Genomic DNA, 19,594 nt, shown 5'->3' with positions numbered 1-19,594 from the left:
AAACGTCCTGGATAATGAAGCAGAAGAATGGCTCGTCTTTTAAATTATTTTCTTTTCCTTCTAAAAGACTAATAGAATCTGGAAACATCTATAACATGTATATATCTGAATGAATTGTAGAAATGCTTCAATTAACAATAAGACTCTGGTGGGTCAGTGTAATAATGATATTCTTTCTGTCGCGAGAAATCAAACTGGGTAGAACTAACAACTCGGTTAAAGTCCAAACAGGCTCGCGCGTTGCCGGTCCGCTGCAAAGAATGCTCATCCCACCCAGCTATATTGAGAATGATAATCAAGCCTCAGGTTTGTTGGGATAACCCGAAAAAGTTGTCTCTGGCAGGCTTATCCCAATATCGGAGGAATCGCATGGGCTGCGGGGTTTATGAAGCCCATTTGCTTTTCCATTACATAAAAAAATATATAATTTATTTACGAAACACGGTGATCTCCAGTGGTAGCTGCAAGAGGCTACGACGGTTGTCCAGTAGAAAGGCCTGTGGTATAATGAATGGCGTGCTCTAACTTGAGCGTGCGTGATTCACATGAGCTAACGTGCGGTGCTGCAGACGCCGCAGCCACTGGCCGAGAGGCTGGAGTGAGCGGCTGACGAGGATACCAGACCGCTGGCAGCCCTGCAAGTGGCCTCCGCCCCCTCGAGCCTTCCGAACCGAGGCTGCACGCAGATCTAGCACAAATATTCATTTATGTTTTCCAGACAGGAGATCCTTCCGTCTTCCCGCCATCTGTGGTCCTTCGATTTAACAAAACATTTGCAGTCATTGCCTCAGGAACAATAAACAGGATTTAATCGCACGAGCGAGCACCTTCAAGTGGGGCCATTAATTATTTAGTTTTCTACTTTAGTACTCGCTCGTGCAGCTGGCTCGCGTTTGTTTTCTCTTAACGAAAGGAAGGGACTTCTCCGGAAAATGTTCACTCGGGACCCTTTTGGATTGCTGTGCCGTGGGTTGCTGACGAGAACATGCCTCCTACTAGCCCTCATGAAAGGCAAGTAGCTCTTCAGGTTAAGGCACGTGCATTTACGTTCTTTCCAGTCACCTTTAATAGCCTGTACGATTTTAACTTGTATGTTTCAGGTATACGTGCATCGTGGTATTTTACTTCAGACTTAGGTTGCTGGTTTTTCAACACAGGCGTGGGAAGTCTTCCAGGTGACACTGATGAGGGTGGGTGTTCATAGTTACATCACATCAAATATATGTTCCAATGCAGAACCCTGTTTTTCTGTTGAAATACCTTTCAAGGGCGCTGTCTTCAAAGGGGTCACATTCGCAGATTTTGTGATCAGTCTTTTGCTCTTGAGGACAGGTCTCTATTCTGCTCCAACTTCAAGAAATGATATATTGTGAACCTTGTGAAATTCATAAGTTAAGATGCTTCCGAGTGTTTTAGATTTAGTAACTTTAACAAAATAAGAGAGCATAATATTTACACTTTGGAGCACCAATTCCACTTGTGTATGGACATTTATATCTGTGCAACTAACTTCAATAATATATCGGCATATAGAACCCACAATGATTTATGACTACAGAAAAAGTACAATAGGACAGGAGTATTCCTTCATGAACTCTTGCACGCCTTTGTGACTCGCCCCTGAACCATTCTAATCCCTATTACTAAAACTGAAAAGAAGGTACAGTCCTTTATATATGTAATATTTGTTTATGAATATTCCTTATATAGTTCAATGTTATTCCTATGTAAGATGTTTTGGGGCCAATTCATAAAGATATGTACAAATGCATAAACGAGTACAACGGGAAGATTGTTTTACACTTCTAGGCTGTGCAATTTCATATGGCTCCTTCTTCAAAGTCACCTGATTAACCTTTCTACTAAACATGAAGTAAAACGTTCATGACAGTTTTAATTTTAATAGCCTGCTTTCTTGCATGGAAACATATCCATCTTACTAAGAGCTTAGTTTCTACATATCTAGCCCCTATTGCTAACAGCCCAAACTTGAACAACGTCACTCAGCATAGCCAGTAGTCTAAGTGCATTAAAGAAGTATGGGAACGGTGATCCAGACTGTAATGGGGTGGGGTAAGTAAGTGTGGGACTGGGGTCAAAGGAATTGCTAAAATATTCTGTAACTATTTTATCGGCTTTCACTTCATGTAACTGCATAGAAAAAAATACACATGACTTAAATGAAATATAAACACAAGTTAAACTAATCTGTGGGAAATGCACTATTTTATGTTATGAAACATCTGTTGGTTAATGTGATTGTCGGAGATGTCAGTGTGTGTAAACAGAGACCACACAATTGAATCCTAGTTGGTGCTACGAGGTCCCAGTCTGTGTCAGCAAGCCCTGTGAGTATGTCAGTCATGATTTCAAACATGTATTACACACAGATTAAGATAGGCTGCCACAAAGTGCTGAAAAAGATTTAAATGTAAGATAAAAAATGCTCTAAAAATATAGAGTTTAGTAAATAGCAATCAAACTGTAGCCAGTGCAACATTTTTCATAAGTGTCCATTAAAAACACATACTCCAGAAGTCAGCTGCTAGACCCTTACATTACATTACTTCACAAAAAGAAAACATCTTTGTTATTAGGAAACTTCAATTGATTCCATCAATTAAAGTCAATACTGGCTTCCAAGGACCCTGTATATATGCAGATTATTCTACATACACATTTTCATTTCTTTGATTTAACAAGCACCCCGGCAAAAATACTTGTTTCCTCTTTAGTTCTCTGTCCCTTACATGGCTCTACAGCACAAGAACCTCCCCTCTCTTTCAGCAGAGCCATTTTAACCCTTCCGAAATGGTTGCACGTTAAGAAAAATGCAGGAGAACTATTTTTGTTCAACTAAAAAAAATGAGCACTTCGACCCCTCCAGTCTAGCCCACCATTGGTAACGCTATTTAATTATCAGTTTGCATCACGCAATTCCTTTTTTGAAATTTTAGTTGAATTAGTTTGCTTTGCTGTTATGGATGACTGAATTTATTTGTGTAGAACAAGCGTTATCGCTTGATTTGACTTGATCCTGAAAACCTCCCTCATTTTCTTAGTTCATAGTCATTGCCTTGGATTAACCACTGTCAGAGAGAGATAGGATTCTATTTATTTAAGACCAACAAGATGCGTACCATTTGGTAGGTGGTGTTAATCCACAACAAATGACCTTAGAGCCATAAATCCTTATACTTCTGCATAATATTAACATGTTATCAGATAATAGTATGCTGGAGTAAATACACAGAAGGGGAGCAGATTGGGAGTATCAAAGGCATGGCTAGCGTTGAAAGTGTTACTTAATCTTACTAAAAGCTAATTTGTCGACATAGGTCCCATTACTTCATAAGTTCCAACTTAAAGCTTTCTCAAGGCATAAAATCATGTCAATAATAAGAGTATTTCCACTTAACTGATTTGACAATTGAATGAGAGATGTGAGTAAGCCAGCAGTTTTCAAACTTGAAGCCACCTTTATAACTCAAAGGTTCATAGTTAGGAGATATTAAAAATTATTTGAAAATCTGAAGTACATATTTAGGGACTATTGCTTTACTCATATTCGAACCGTGTTGTGGTAGCCTTGACTTCAGCTTCAGAATGTACAGAGCTGCAAAAAGGCTGCCTAATAGTAAAAAAATGAAGAGTCTTTCGTATATTAATTTATAATACAAACTCAGCGAAGCAATGTAAATACAAAGGAGACCAATATAGAGTATATAAGATTTTTTAATAAGAGATAAATCCAATTCAACATTAATCAATATACACAAATACATATATGTGTAACATAAAGTCATTTTGTTTTTAACCAAAACACAAGTCGTGTGTATATAGCTGGGTCACAGACATCACTCCTTCTAAAAAAAGACCCAATATTCACATTCACACAACACACCTCTGACACAAATGTCATGCCATTCATTAAACATTCTAAAAATAACAGGGGTATAGTAAGGTCACTTAGCAAGTGTGAGATGCCACTACGGCCCTCAAATTGAGTTTGTGAAACACAATACAGACTCGAATAACAACAATCCATTTAAGTCATTGTAACACAAAAGATCATAACATATCAAATTTACAGTCTTGTATCAAGATATATCAAACATTCTGCTGTGATTATGACAATAGTGACTCTTCCATCGCTAGATTGTACCGTCACGTGTTTCAGCAGAGACCACCTTCTTCAGGGCACAAAAGTATGAAGTAAGAAAATATCTGAAATGGCTGAGATCCATCGCTGATCTAATAAATAAAGGAAAACTTACCTCAAAAAAGAAGAAACAAACAGCAGCAATTAACAATCTATATACATGCCTCAAATTGCTCCAATGAGAGAGGGGATCCAAACCACAGCTAGGCCATAAAAGAACCCCAACGTGGGACAGACAGTGTACTGTGTGAAGGAAGACATAGAAGAGACCGTCACCACATGCTTAGTAATCAACTAGTGTTGCATGGTGATATATAAATATCATGCTTTACACATATGGACCTCTCCAGTCGGGGGAGTAGTGATACTTACCTCCACAACAAGGGAGAGGCTAATATAAGCACAGGAGAATAATCCACAGAGCGTCAAAAGATTAGAAAGACTCCTCGAGTGGAAGAACAACAAATGCATTAAGACCCCAAGGATGGAACAGTAGGAACCAAAATCACAAACTCCATCTAGATCATATGAGGAGACCTACCCTGGTTGTACTGAAGAAAAATGCGTCCATACCAATTACTCAGGAGGAATTATCCAAAACTACTACCGCAGGTGGACAAAATAGCCACATGATACTCAATCAGAATCACCGGGGGCGGCTTGGCTCAGGATCAATCTTAAAAAAATCAAACATATAGGGGTATATTTAAGAAAAGTGGCGCTGCACCCAGTGCAGTGGCACTTTTCTTGCGCCCCGTAGTGCACCCCTACCGCCACCATGTGTGTTGCGTATTTAAAAAACGGCGCACCATGACGCAGGGGAGGTGTCAACAGAGTCAAAATTGTTGACTCTATTGATGCACTGTTCAGGGTTAGCGCCAAAACTTTTGCGCTAACCCTGAACAGTACACAGTGGCCCATTGTAACCAATGGTGCACCCCCCTTTTAACGCCTGCTCTGAGCAGGCGTTAAAAATGCCAGAAAAAACGACTCAAAGAAATCTTTCAGATTTCTTTGCTCCATTTTGTTCACCCCCCTAACGTGGGAACGCCCCCTTGCATACATTATGCCTGGCTCAGGCATATTGTGGCACAAGGGGTTACAAAGTGGTGCAATGCATGCATTGTGCCACTTTGTAAATATGGCTCTCCGTTTTTGGCCATCTAATGCCACTTTAGCATAAAAAAATGACCCTAATGTGTTTTTAGATGGCTTTATGCCCTCTTAAAAATCTGGGCCATATTTTTTTGGATGGAGGGTGGATAGAAGGACCTAAAACCGAAGGAACATGCCTAGAAAGCTGCGACTTGCGTAGCTGTCCGGGGGTAATCTGGGAACGTTTTATGAATTACTAAAATGTGAAAAAGTATGCCAATGTGGAAGCAAACACCTCTGGAGTAGTTTTAAGCAAGTTATAGTGCATCATCCCTAATATGCACCCCTAAACTACTCTTCAAGATTTCGCTCCCTGGCAACACTTCTTCATGAGAATATAGCGTAGGTACGAATGCACTCCAATCACATTCAACTTCGACTCAAACTGTAACATAATCCACTGACATCTGAATCGAAACGACAACGTACAATTTCTGTATAGAGATGTTATCTGTTGCTTTACAGTAAGGCCCATATTTATACTTTTTTTGCGCCGCATTTGCGTAATTTTTTTACGCAAAAGCTGCGCAACCTTAAAAAAATACAATTATATTTTGTAGGTTTGCGTCACTTTTGTGTAAAAAAATTACGCAAATGCGGCGCAAAAAAAGTATAAATATGGGCCTAAGTATGTATAATTTGGGCCTGATTTACAAAATCTAGACAGGAGAAAAGGTTCATTTTGCATATGCATGCATCCACATAGAAAAGATGCGAACACACTCAGTGAGACGAGTGACCACCAACTGGGTTGCACACACACACATCTTACCCCTGTAAACATTTTACGCTTAGGACAGGCCAGGGGAGTGATAGGCGAGTCACAAAGAGATACACTGAATTTGGTAACTGGTGCACCTCCCTTTCGAGATGCACTGAATTTGGTAACAGTGCACCTCCCTTTCGTTTATGGCAGGTCTGGGCAAGCACAACTCTATTGCACGAGAAAATGCAATGCAACCTGAGGACAGACCAATCTTCCACAGCTCTTGAAATGCACAAGAGGTAGATGATAGATTTAGGAGCATATTTAAGAGCCCCTAGCGCCACTGGAGTGTCACTTTTCGTAACGCCCTGGTGGCGCAATGCGCTGCACCGTATTAATAGGGTGGAGTTAAGCCACTTTTTGTGACTGAACGCCACCTTGTAAATAAGGCCCGTTCACACGCCGCACTTTGCGTGGAAGGGGCGTGCAGTGGGTGTTGCTGTGGGCGTGCCACAGCAACACCCATTGCATTTTGCCGCTGCCTCAGATTTACGAGTTTTCGTAAACCTGTGGCAGCGCCAAAATCTAACGCCACCCCAGGGGTGGCATTAGCATGGCGCAACAAGGAGAAATGCTTTCAGTTCTCCTCGTTTTTTTGCTCTTTCTATATGTGCTGCATCCTGCAACACACATAGAAAGAGCAAATCGCCATTGTAGGATGTATTTTGTGCAGGAAGGTGTTCCTTCCTGCACAAAAACCATCTCCCTCTCAACGCAGCCATCCTTGCACTTTTGGTGGGTGCGCCGTATCCTAGTAAATACGGCGCACCCCTGCGTTTTGAAAATTGGCCCTTAGATTTTCACCTTGCATTTAGATGTGGAAACCTACATATATGCAGTGACTCTTATTGACCTTTTATGGTACATTCCTGTCAGTACTACTTGTATGGGTGCTACAGAAATGGTGATGAACCCCTTCTGGTGTCAGACTGCCCCATCATCATGCCCATACGGCTCAATGGATCCAATGCGTAATGCAGTAGGGGTTTCACATCTGCTCTTATTTTATGCATGGAGGACTATGACAGAAATGCAAGCACAGTGTATGTACTTACTGCAAAGACCATTCATTGCCTACATGTACAGATTGTGAATCATGACCCATGGGCTCCGAAACTGATCCCTCTGACTTATGGGCCAAATTAGGGTTCACAAATGTGCATGGACGGTTTTGTGCAATGAGACGCTCACTTAAAATGCCAAATGTTTCTTCTAAGGTTTCCTGACATGAAATTACCTTGTTTTAGTCGAAAACTTTAAGAATTGATTATGCCCAATTGTAGTGATTTTAACCAAAGCTCTTATCCGGCTTCAGTCAACCTAAATAGTCAAGGATGAATAAAATGGTCGAGATCAGCCTCCTTGAATGAGCCGAGGGAACGCAGTAGACACTTGGGTCACCTTGACTCAAATTTAAATTGGAAGAAGTAGCTATTCAGTTGTTCCACCTTTACATTTGCCTAATGTCTACGAAAGGGTTGCTATAAAAACACTCAGATTCTCACCATGCTATTGTGTAGCAAGTAAATAGAAGAATATAAAAATGTTATCGGTTCTCTGTGTTTATTTCACTGCAAACTATTGCTTTTGAACTAACTTTGCTCAATTTACCTGATTTCAAAATGCATTGCAGTTCCGTACATTGTTTCTACATCTTCTTTTCAAAAAACGTTCTTTAAATGGATTATTAATGTGCTTTTCCCCTGAGATTTCTGTTTTGTCCCCTAAATTTGAATTTTCTCTTCAATTTTTGACATGGAAACCACATGAACTCAATTTCTGACCCTGCATCCCCCCTCCCAGTTACATGTTTTCTGACAGAGGAGCTGCTAAAATGGTCTCAATCTCCAGTAGTATTTTCAGCTGTTTCTTCTGTAAGTGTACATAACGTCGTGCACACATAAACACAACATAAAAACATAGTGCTGCACCACACTCAGGACTGCGATTTTTTCATAAAATGCAATACTTTTTTGTGTTATGAGCTATTGCTATCAAAATGTGCTTTAAGTTCTAGAGGAAAAGGCACAGGGTAGGACTGTGGCAGTAAATAGTCCAGTGCACCAAAATAAAAGGGACTCTCATTAGCGAATCAGATAGCCAAAAAGGTGGGCCAAATTTGCAAATTGTGGCAGTTTTAAACTTGTTAAGAAAAACTGTATGGGTGTTTTGCAAGGTATGGGAGAGTGCATGCATTTATAGTCGCTGCAGACAATGGCGTTTGTAATATCAGTTAGATCAATGGTAAAAACCTTCCCACAAGACCACGAAACAGGACCACAAATAGCTAAAAAATGCCCCACACAGTGCTTTGTCAGGACAGCTCTTCTAGCATAGCCAGTTTTCCTTAAAAGTCAGATTCTAAGAAGTCAAGCTTGTGTCATGGCAAGAGGGACGATCCAGTGAATTGAGCATCTTATTGTAGGGAATCCACTGTGCCCTATAACAAGAACAAAAGATATAAAGAAAAGGTGTAGTGAGGTTTGGCGGCTAACCTCAATTCACTATATGTTTCTTTTTAAAACACGTGGTGGACAGAGTTGTCATGCAATGGAGCAGACAGAGTGAGGAAACACTGTGCAGAGAAAAAACTGCTGGGAAGGAAGTATGGTATGGATCAGAGAGAGAGGGCGTGCTTGATTTGTGCTCAAAGCACAAACTAGGGAACAACAATAGTGAGCAGCTAGTTCCCAAATGGGGTATAGAGGTATTGAAAGGTGCTGACTCAAGAGCACTACTAAGCTGGGTCGGTATGTGCCTGTGCAATCGCCATTTAACAAAGACAGTTTTCTTAATACCAAAATGTACACGAAAAGAAACAATGTCTCCCAGTGTAAAATCCAAAACATAATTAACTTTGCAAAACCATAACTCTCTCCCTCTTTTTCAAAGGCGGAAATAAAGAAAATACAATAATGTTAACCTTATCGCTAATTGCCTTGAATGGTGTAAATAATTCATGAACATATAATATTTCCAGGCAAGGCCATGTTTGTGCTAAAATTCTATTCTGGTCCAACCTTAACATTGTTCTTTCTTTCTCGAGGAATACGACTGGTCGAAAACTGACTGCAATAACATATGTAAATCTAAAAAAATGGTCGTGCAGCCGGACTAGAAATAGTACATTATTAGTCTTTCACTCTGCGACATCAGAGCTTTTAAAAAATGTTAACCATTAAAAGATTTGACCCACCCAGCAAACCTATATGGATGTAGCTTTTAGGATAGTGGCTTTTTATTGCGTCCGAAGTGTACATTTGTTAAACAGACGTATTCTTTTGTGCTACAACCTACAAATATGATTTTTATTTGTTTGACGTCATAACAGATTCGCTTGTGACCTTCTGCGGTATAATTTGAATAAAGAAACAGTAGATTTCCTTGTGTTATACCCTCTTTGAAATGTTATTCCTGCAGTCTAACCCTTTATTGCTGTTTTTAGAATCTTGACATAAATCAGACTTACTAAGCCATGTTTGTATATGTGTCTGGAAGATAAAAAGAACTGATTTAAGAAAGTTGACAAGTTTCCCCATCAGAAAAGTGACTACCAGAGAGTCTACCAGGGGTGGCTCCTCCCTTAGGGCGGAGGAGCATCGCCGCCCGCCAGCAGCAGGAACTGCAAAACCTTTGAAAATAAAACAATAATAAACCACTTTTATTATTGTTTTATTTTTAAAGGGGGCGGGGCCATGGGGATGATGTGCGTGAGGGGAGTGCACAGAGTACTCCCCTCAGTGTGCATGCATGTTTGGCCGGCCGTCTCAGGCCGGCCAAACACACATGCGCACAAAGGCTCTCTCCAACTCGGCACTGTGTTGCAGAGTTGGAAAGAGCCAGCCCAGGCTCCCAGTCTGTGTTGGAGCGCCCAGCCAGGGCCCTCCAGCCAATCGTAATGCTGCTTTGAGCAGCGTCATGATTGGCCGCAGAGCAGGCTGGGAGCCTACAGTGCAGCAGAGAGCGTTGGAGAGCGGTGCAGCGTCCAGGAAAGTTAAAAAAAAAAAAAAATATATATATATATATATTTTATTCTATTTCCCCCTGCCCCCGCCCGTCACTTTTTGAAGTCCCTAGCTGTGACTGGAGTTTACAGCACAAAGATTTGGGCTAAACAGCAAATATGTATTTTATGTTTATTCAGTGATACCAAGAAAACAGAACTCCATTAAAACTTGTTGCATGAAATATTTCATACTATATGGTTTGTTCCTTTAATAATGTTTATTAAACTTTGAAAGAAAAATGAAGGCCTACGGCGCCTTTACAGAAATGCAGCTCCAGAGATCTGTGTAAATTATACTGCAAATACATATAAAAATCACAGAAATCAGCAAAAGGAAGACAGTAACTTTTCATGTCTTGACCATTTTTAGGGTCGAGCGCAAGCGCTTTGGCGTGTTGTAATCTTTCTGTGGGCTTTTAACCACACCCACTCTTGCTATTCATTCTTTGTTCGGCTTGTCTTTAATGCTTCATTTTTATTGGTGCAATTTGTGAAATGTTCCTCCTTTGTGTGCGGAATTCCCTCCTAGGCGATTTGACTAAGTGAACATTTTTTTGACCATCACATTACATCACGCTTCCTCCTGGTACAGCATGTGATGCCCCTCCTCCGGTTTCGGCTTGCCTTTCATCCCAGCTGCGATCCTTTATAGACATTCACGCAGGGAGCCAATAACTCTTGCGCTTACGCTCATGGTGGAGGTGGCGCTTTGAATTGACTTGCTTCTGTCAGCTGTTTTACTTTTTATTTTCAATTTATGTGGCAAGAAAAAGTCCAGTTAGGAATTTACAATGATAATAGCTCTAACTCGAGCAAACGCAAGACCCATTGCATTGCAAATGCTTATGCCTGTAAGGGTTTTCTGTCTCATCTAGTAGGGTTAAGCCTGATCTTAACCTGAAAGATAGGTTCACATTGGTCTCAAGGTGGAAGAACTGGAACGTCATGGAAGCTGGAATAAACAAGTTTATACTTTTGATGGTGTGCGTAGCAGTGGAATGCGTGGGGGTTACAAAAAGGAGTTGTCCATTTAGAGGCTAAGTCTGAAATCTGCTAAAGATTTAAAACTTACTGTAACAACTGTGGAGGGATGGTGAGTACGGAGGTGATGAGTGATATAAAACTCAGGTGTAGCAAGGTTGAGAGAAGGAGAGATGTCAGAAAGACATAGATTACACTTAGTTTAAAAATATTTTTTGGACCGTTTTGTATATTAAATAATGACTGTTTGCAGAATAAATTGCGGTTAGTAATCGTACTAATCTGGAGATACAGTTACTGCTTACATCACAGTTTGGGATAAAAGATCAAACAGAGCAGTCAGTCATATGGTAGATGAAAATTGTTATTCCTTCATAACAGTGGCAACCCTTAAAACAGCATAATATTATGTGTGCAACACAAATATATAAATATTCAGAACAACAAACATGAAAAACAGCCTGCACTTGTACCCAATGTAAGAAAAATAAAACAAAGCAATCTATCACAGAAATTATTATCCTGTGGTTAAAAGGGGGGGTGGGCAACTGCACTGACCCCATAATGCATTAGGCAGGCAGAGAGGTGGGTTGTAGTAATGCAGGGGAGCATTCAGTGGGTGGTAAGTGGCCCTGAATGCAGACGGGGATTCAGTTAATAAAGTGCCCCAGTTGGCAGAGATGGAGTAATTGCGCAGGCCCTTGATGTTCTCTCAGTGTAAGACCACAGACACAGTTTACACTCATCAAGGAAATACTGACTGAGTTTTCATTCCTTACAGGGGACTGCAAATAAGTCCTTATCCAGAAGAAAGCTCAGACATCTAATAATAGGAGCAAGAAGTAGATGGGTTGGTGGAACAGTGGTGGTAGGATGCATTAAATGGAGTGTCCCTGAAAAAGCATTCAGAGAGGTAATCAAGAAAAATAGAAGAGATTGCCATGGACTGATCGTTTCATGAAGAGTATGTAATAAGATGTGGCAGGTGGAGAAAATGTGTGTTTGGTTATAGACTGGTAGATTGCACGTGTTGGGGGATGGTCTTCTGGATGACGATGTGATTGGACATGAAAGGACCATATGTTTTACAGAGTGAATTACAATGATGGAAACATTTAGTGGGGAATGTGTGTGACTAGGGTAGAACAACAGAATAGATGAGATTTGCATTGAGATTTTGAATTGACAAAGAAAGGCCAGTCAAGTAAGAGATTCCACATTCATAGAGGGAGGAAGTACCTTATTTCAGTGAATTTATAGTGCACACTGCTATCCATATAAGGATGTTGTGGGGCTGTAGTGAAAGGAAATAACCAACTGTTGGTGGGAATCTATAGGTAGAGAATTATGACCAAAAAGATAGGGTGGAGAAATGCATTTTTCAACATGTTTCGGAAGGCAAGATGGTTGCCATAAAGCATGAATGAAAAGGCAAGCTATTCCAAGGTTTGGCTGCCATAAAGGAAAAGGAAAACCGACCTAGGTACATACAGCATACTATGGAAATCACAATGCGCTGTTGCGGAGAAGATCTAAAGAAGAGAGAAAGAGTGGCAGCATAATTTTTTTGTTGTTGAACAAAATAGAGAGAACCTGTACGGTGGAAGGGGTGGGCTGTACAGAGGGTCTTAAACTTAATACGCAATGGAATGTGGAGAAATGCAAGAAGGCAAGGTGAGCACAGAGATGGTGCCTACAGTGTAGATGGAAAATGACCCGAACCACTGCATTTTGAATGCAAGAGAGGAAAGCAAGTAGGGTCGCAGGAAGGCCAAAATATAAGTAATAGCAATAGTTGAGGCAAAAGAGGGTCACTGCCTGGACAACTGTCTTTCGACCTGAACCAGGTGGAAACTGGCTGAAGAAAGATAATTGACTTGTGGCGAAACAGTTTTCAAAAATAAAACCCACATTTCTCACTGGAGGAGGGTCATGAGTGAAAATTGCAGGTCACCATTCAGAAGTACTAATTTCTTGAGAGTTACTAACAATCGAAATTTAAATTTTGTCTGTATTGATTTTCAAATTGTTGCCTGCCACTGCAAAGAGGCAAGAGATAAGAATGGATCGAGATACCATCACAACTCCATTGATAGCATCCAGAATCTGTATATCTTCTGCATCGGTCAAGGACATAAAACTAAAAGAGCATATCAGCGTTGGCATTGGAGTATGTTAGAGAAAAAATAATACAGGACCGAGTCCAGAGGCTTGAAGGGGCACCTTACAGTCTGGGCTTGCACCAGGGGGAGAACAGAGAGGTTCATAAAGATCCGGACCTGTCATTCAAGTAAGAGGCAATCCTTGTGAGTGTCTGATCTCATATTCCAATAGAATAGAAACGGATAGGAAGAATTTAAACAATTATTTTCAAATAAAGGTTATGCCCTTGGATCAATTTACATTCATTCTGTAAAGTAATTTAATCTTTGCCTCTTTCTGCTCCTGATTACAGTGGTGCACAAAATGTACCGTTGCTAAGAAACACCAGAATATTTTGTGCACCAAAATCATCTTTGATGTTTTAGTCTTAATTGTGATCGTCAAACAAATGTAAGGAAAAATATGCACATAAGTATATAGACACAAATGTATATACACAAAATGTAGACTTTGGCAAATTCAGCAGAACAATCAATAACAGCCAATGATAAGCTTAAAGTGAGCTTGATACAAAATTGGTGTGTGGTCCAAATATCGAATTAAAAAACAGATACATAAATATTGAGTCAAGAACATTGTGATTTCAAAACTATCGTGGGCAGCAGTATGAAAGTTAGGAATATTGTTTTAAGTGTTGTTTTCAATATCATTGTAAAAAATATTGTTTTGTTAAATATTGTATATATTGCAGTGCTTAAATGTTATTTATTGTTTTTGTAGCTTTTTATTGGTGCTGTATGTTAATTTTAGTGTTAGTAGGTAGTTTTATTTTATTTTTGAAACTTAGAAAACTTATTTTTGTTCCTAGAAAAATTGTAAATAACCTTTTGATTACTATTTATAGTAAATTATTATAAAGTTTATATTGTATTATGTTATAGGAGTGGGCCTTTGGGATTTTAGGGGAAAATGAAGGAGTTATTTTTAGACTATGTGAATAATAATTTGTTTGTAAATATATGTTTATTACATTACAAGTTTGTCAATTGAAATGCATATGAAAAATGATTTGCATTTTAAAAACAACATTATTAGAAATAATATTTTCATATGTTATATCCTTTTTTATTAAATTGTAGTATATAATTAATAGATGCTAGAATTGTGATAAATATTTATATTAAATTCAATATTTATTATTTTTGTTTTTTAATTTTGTATTTTACCTATTTTATATAATTTTACATTATGTTTTATTTTGTACATTTTTAAATGAATTTTATGTCTTTATTTTTTACAAGTAAAACTTTAAGTGTAATGCGTTTATCAATTTATAATTGAACTAATGTATAATTTAATTTATAATTTGTTACAGTTTTTTCATATTTTTAATTGTTGATAAAATCTTAATTTTGAAATGAGAAATATATTTAGATGTATGCTTTTGTTGCAGAAAAATAAAATATGTTCCTGTTATATTAATAATTTACATCACTTACATATTTATTATTTTATGAGCATAAATTTTATACAATTTACTTTAAATTTTCTTATATTTTCACTTGATTGATTTTGTATTTAGTTATGTTTTAGAAAAGTAAACTTATTTTTCATTAACATTAAATAATTCATACCATTATAGTTTTTGATATAATATTTATTTTTGTTTGTAAATTTAAATACATATTTATATAATTGATAAAAGTTTTTTTTGCATTATGTTTATTTATGTAATTTTTTAATTAGTTTAAAATATTGTTGTGTATAATCTAGAATGATTATATATTATATAAGTATTATAAATAAAATAATCATTGTTTAAAAATATAAATACATATTCATGTATGTTATTCATTTTATTAGTTTTATTTTAATGTGTTATGTTATGCAGTATATATATCATTTATTATTATTTTGTTAAAAGCAACAGTATTTTAAAATCTGTGAGAAATGTATTACTTATTTTTTAATTTTTATGTTCCCCTACATGGCTTACATTGGAGTAGGGCTAGTAAATGTAACCTTTTTAGTGCCAAACAACCTTCCCTAAAAAACTCACACTGGAGTAGAAATAATAAGTGTTACCCCTTTAATGTTCATCACTTTCCCCCAAATGACTTAGGGCCCAATTAGAAGTTTGGCGGTCTTGGGACTGCCATGTCAGAGGCAACAGTCCCCCTGCTGCAGTGTTGGCAGTCCGCCCGCCGTATTACAATGGTGGACCTCTGATTTATGTGCCACTTTATTATGTGATTTGCTTTCAGTTTTTATTGCATCTCCAATTGCTGCAAGTTGTGTTTATTTACATATCCTGGGTTCACATTTGGCAGATTTTTAAGGCTTAGCTTGATGTTTGGGAAGGACAGGCGAAGAGCCTGTTAGAGCTTTCTGTTTTCTTTCAGCAGGCAGCCATTTTAGTTGTGAAATCACGCCGCTTTTGCTTTGCAGGGAAGCATTCTAGTTTTTGATGCTGTTGCACTAGTGATGCCCCTGGTATTTAAACGTGCTGTTGCACGGATACTCACTAACATGTCGAAGACGTACCTAAGGCAAGCCCCTCTGCACCCTTCTGCACCTGATGGGGCCAGGGAGGCTGCCAGTTTTGGTGCAGAACTATACCATATAAGCTACTCTAGGCAGGCCCAACTAGATTTAGAATGCAAGGTGAGTTGTAAGGGTGGGGAGACTCTTCACCTCGAAGAGCTGGAGTGATGGCAGCACAGGTCATGTAATTGGACTAGAGAGAATCTGGTGAGGTGAGATGCAATAGCCATCTACTCTGACAACCCTGGTCTTACCAGGGATAGTATTATATGAGTTCACTTGAGTGGGGAGAAGGATCTTAAATGTGCTCTGGTGAATGCACGGTCTTTCATAAAACACAGTAAGGAGAATAGCGAGGCAATTGAAACAGCTCAATTAGATTGTTTATTTGTGACAGAGGCCTGGGCCAAAGAAGACAGTGTCCCAGATTTTGCCATTGGACAAAATCGATGTGAGGGAATTTTTTCATACTCTGGAATTTAATAAGGAGAAAGCCCTTCTGAAGCAAGAAACCTTAGCTGGGAACTTCAATAATTGGTTTAGTCAGGTGGTTGAGGAGGTTGCCCCCTTCAGTAGCTTCAACTTGAAGGGTAGGTCAAAACCCTCTGCACGATGGTCCTCTGCTGAGCTCAAAGAGCTCCAAAGGCAACGCAGAAGGGAGGAGCGTAGGTGGAGGCTGGACCCTAATCATGACAAGGAAGCTAAATTGAGCGAGCTTACAGTTACTTATAAAAGCACCGTTAGAACAGCAACATCTAACTACTTTGTCCTAAAGATAAAGTCTGCCATAAATGCCAGAGAGAATTATTTAATACGGTGTGCACTCTTAGTGCTCTTCCGTTATCACAGGGAACAGAGAAGTCACAATTATTCTGTGAAAAAGTGTCCCAGTTTTTTAAAGAGAAGATTTTGAAGATCCATGCAGAGTTTGAGGCTTCCATTGAGGGTGTGGAGGAGGCTGAGATGATACCGCCGGAGGGAGATGAAGGTGGGCTGTCAGCTCGACATGGCCTTATGTGCCTAGATAGATTCCCCCTGATGCCAGCCAATAAGATCAAGACCCTGCTAAGTGGCAAGGATGTGTATGGTGGGGATCAATTGTGGGATGAGAAAGAACTTGCTAAAAATGAACAGGGAGAAAATGGATATCATGCTGTTCGGATTGGACAGCTCTATTTGAAATGATCACTGGTGGTCAGAAAATTGTGGTGCATTTCTTGTCCCGGTTAAAGCAGCCAAAAACCTGGGGTATTGTTTGACAAAACCTTATCATTTGATACTCAGCTCAATAGAAATGTGAGTTCATGCCTTTGGTTGGTTGGCATCTTGAAGAAAGTTTTTGACTTTCTTCTTAAAGATCTCAGACCATTGCTGTAATTAATTCTTGTTTAGCTTACTGCAATGCCCTGTATCTCAATGAACCAATTTTCCCTTAATAAGCTCCAAATGTCCCCGAACATGGCTACCCACTTAGTACGTGGTCTACCTAGATAATGTGAGTTTAGAGAGGAGCTGAGATCCTTGCATTGGCTACCTGTTAAAAAGAGGGTGCTTTTTAAGGCACTCGGCTTGTCCTGCAAAGCTCTCTATGAGCAGGGATCACGCTACTTAAGGACTACCCAGAATTGGTATGTACCTATGAGAATGTTGAGATCCACAGGTCAGTTCAAGGTGGTTGTACCGCGGCACAGGAAAGTCAGATGGGGCGCACAGGCTTTCACAGTTGCGGCAGCCAGGCTGTCAAACTCCCTCCCTATTCATATTAGGTATTTGAGGTCTCTCCTGCTGTTTTGTAAACAGGTTAAAACATGACTTTTCTCATCTGTGTAACAGAAAGGTATGGACCCTCACTTTGCTGGAATTTTAGTTTGTCACTCCTGCCCATTTTCAGAGGCCTCCTCCCAGCGCTTTGACAACTTTTTGGTTTAACGTGCTCTAGAAATTTCAAATACAAATACAAGCGGTTGCGTAGATGAAAGACTGCCGTGGTCTCACTAATACCACCAGCAAATGTAGAACACAATGTTGGTGAGCTAGGCCAATGCATTTGTCGGAGGGTAAATCGCCAGTGTAACCACTGGACCAATTACAAGGCGACTTTCCGCCAATGTGACTGTGGTGTTCCAACAACCACATCTGAGCTGGCGAAACGGGAGGGATATAATGCTGAAACTCACCTGTACTCAGCTTCACTCAGCCTGTGCCACTATGGAGCCAATCGTACCCGCACTTCTGCTGCCTCTGCAAAACCGACACTGTCGTGGACGCAACCGACAGTAGGTTAAACACTTATCTGTTTCCATCAACTCCACAGCAAATTGATGCCACATCATGGACTTGCCATGGGGTCTATGGTCAATGGGCCAAACTTAGTTTGCGTGCCCCTGTTCGGAGTCGTACTCAATGTATGACCCAGTCACATCCCTATGATGCCCTCTTTGGCCAGGTCACTGACACTGCATAGCCACACTCTACAAAAGTTGCTTTGTGTACACATCCCATAATCAGGGATAGTGATGTTTCTATAATATTGTGTCACACCACGGCAACTCCATATAAATATCACATCTACAAATCTCAGTGACACCCTCACATTGCTCACGTGCCATGGCCTGTTGTGATATAAAAGATATATCTGTATGAATGTGACATTGAACTGAAACACACCTTCTCTGCTAGATCACTGTAATGGACTTCCACATATCACCCACATTTCAAGATAATGTAAGGTAAATGGGATGTAAAAGAATTAGTGGGAGAAACATTCAAAGGTCTCATTGTAAGGAATCTATGCAGAACAGGTATGCCTCTACAGGGGGGCCCCAGGAAGGCTGGTACCCTGGCCCACATTCCACTCGCACTTTGCCTCAAAACCACTATTTGCACAGGAACAGTGGCTTGATGTATATCAGGGACAACCAATAGTATAACCAAGTACCATGCATATGTGGGAAATATGTAAGTCCAAGTCATGAAAGCAAATGCAGCAGTAAAAGCATGGGTCACACATTTACATAAAGTAGGTGTAAGGCACACACATGAAAATGGATCCATGTCTATTAAAATGTATATAAAGATATGATAATTGAACACCCTAAATGTGTGGAGAAACAAATCTCTTGCTTGCGCACATTAAACAAATGTCCAACCTGCATCATAGGGAGAAAGGTAACCCAATATATGTTGACATTGGCTAAGCCAAGATGAAATACTTACCATATGAAACACTACCCAATGCAATGTCAGCCCCAATTGGATTACATCCCAAATATCCATCCAGTGAACATTTGCCCTTGTCCTGGTTGACTCCAGCACTGGTTCCAAGGTCAGATCATACCAACCAGATCAAATTGATCATTAATCAGAGTGAAACAAACACAACTTAGTCAAGCAACCCAAAGTATCCATGAACATCAAAATGGTAGAAAAGTAATGACAGGACCAATGTGTATGAGAACTAGCAACTGATGTTTATTAGAAAAATATGAAGAGATGTAGTCAAGGCCATTGGCCAGTCAAGTTGTCCGGATGTGGTTCAGCATACTGCTGTGCCACTAAACGTCCCTCACAGAACACTGCTGTGGGAACCTCCCCAGGAAGGCGCATCTAGTGGGCACTCTAGGCACCTCAATGATGTCCTTTGGGAGCGGTGGGGTCGGTTTTTGGATGAGTAGGTTTGGTTTAGGGAGCGGTGGGCCTAACTTTGGGAGGGGTGTCGTTTTTTAGTTTCTTTGGGGTATGGCTGGGTTCAGTGGGGGTGGGGGGGGAATCAGGTATCACAGGGGAGAACCTGGATTTGAAAGGGATGGGTTGGGTTGGGGTGTGGATGACGCCCCTTTGGCTTTGGGAGGAGGTGTGTTTTACAGGAGTAAGAGAA

The 19,594-nt window shown here is 39.8% G+C and overlaps 1 protein-coding gene across 1 annotated transcript in view; it reads left to right on the top strand.

Moving 5' to 3' along the window:
• The first annotated feature begins 619 nt into the window (after window positions 1-619).
• Window positions 620-19,594, top strand: part of CHRNA6 (cholinergic receptor nicotinic alpha 6 subunit) — a 297,310-nt gene continuing 278,335 nt past the window's right edge. Inside the window, exon 1 of the mRNA XM_069236624.1 lies at window positions 620-1,011. Coding sequence (XP_069092725.1) covers window positions 933-1,011 — 79 coding nt within the window. The 5' untranslated portion in view covers window positions 620-932. The remainder of the gene's footprint in view (window positions 1,012-19,594) is intronic.

This window comes from Pleurodeles waltl, chromosome 1_2 (assembly GCF_031143425.1).
Source record: "Pleurodeles waltl isolate 20211129_DDA chromosome 1_2, aPleWal1.hap1.20221129, whole genome shotgun sequence".
Taxonomy (NCBI): domain Eukaryota; kingdom Metazoa; phylum Chordata; class Amphibia; order Caudata; family Salamandridae; genus Pleurodeles; species Pleurodeles waltl.
This window is presented reverse-complemented; position numbering and strand designations above follow the sequence as displayed.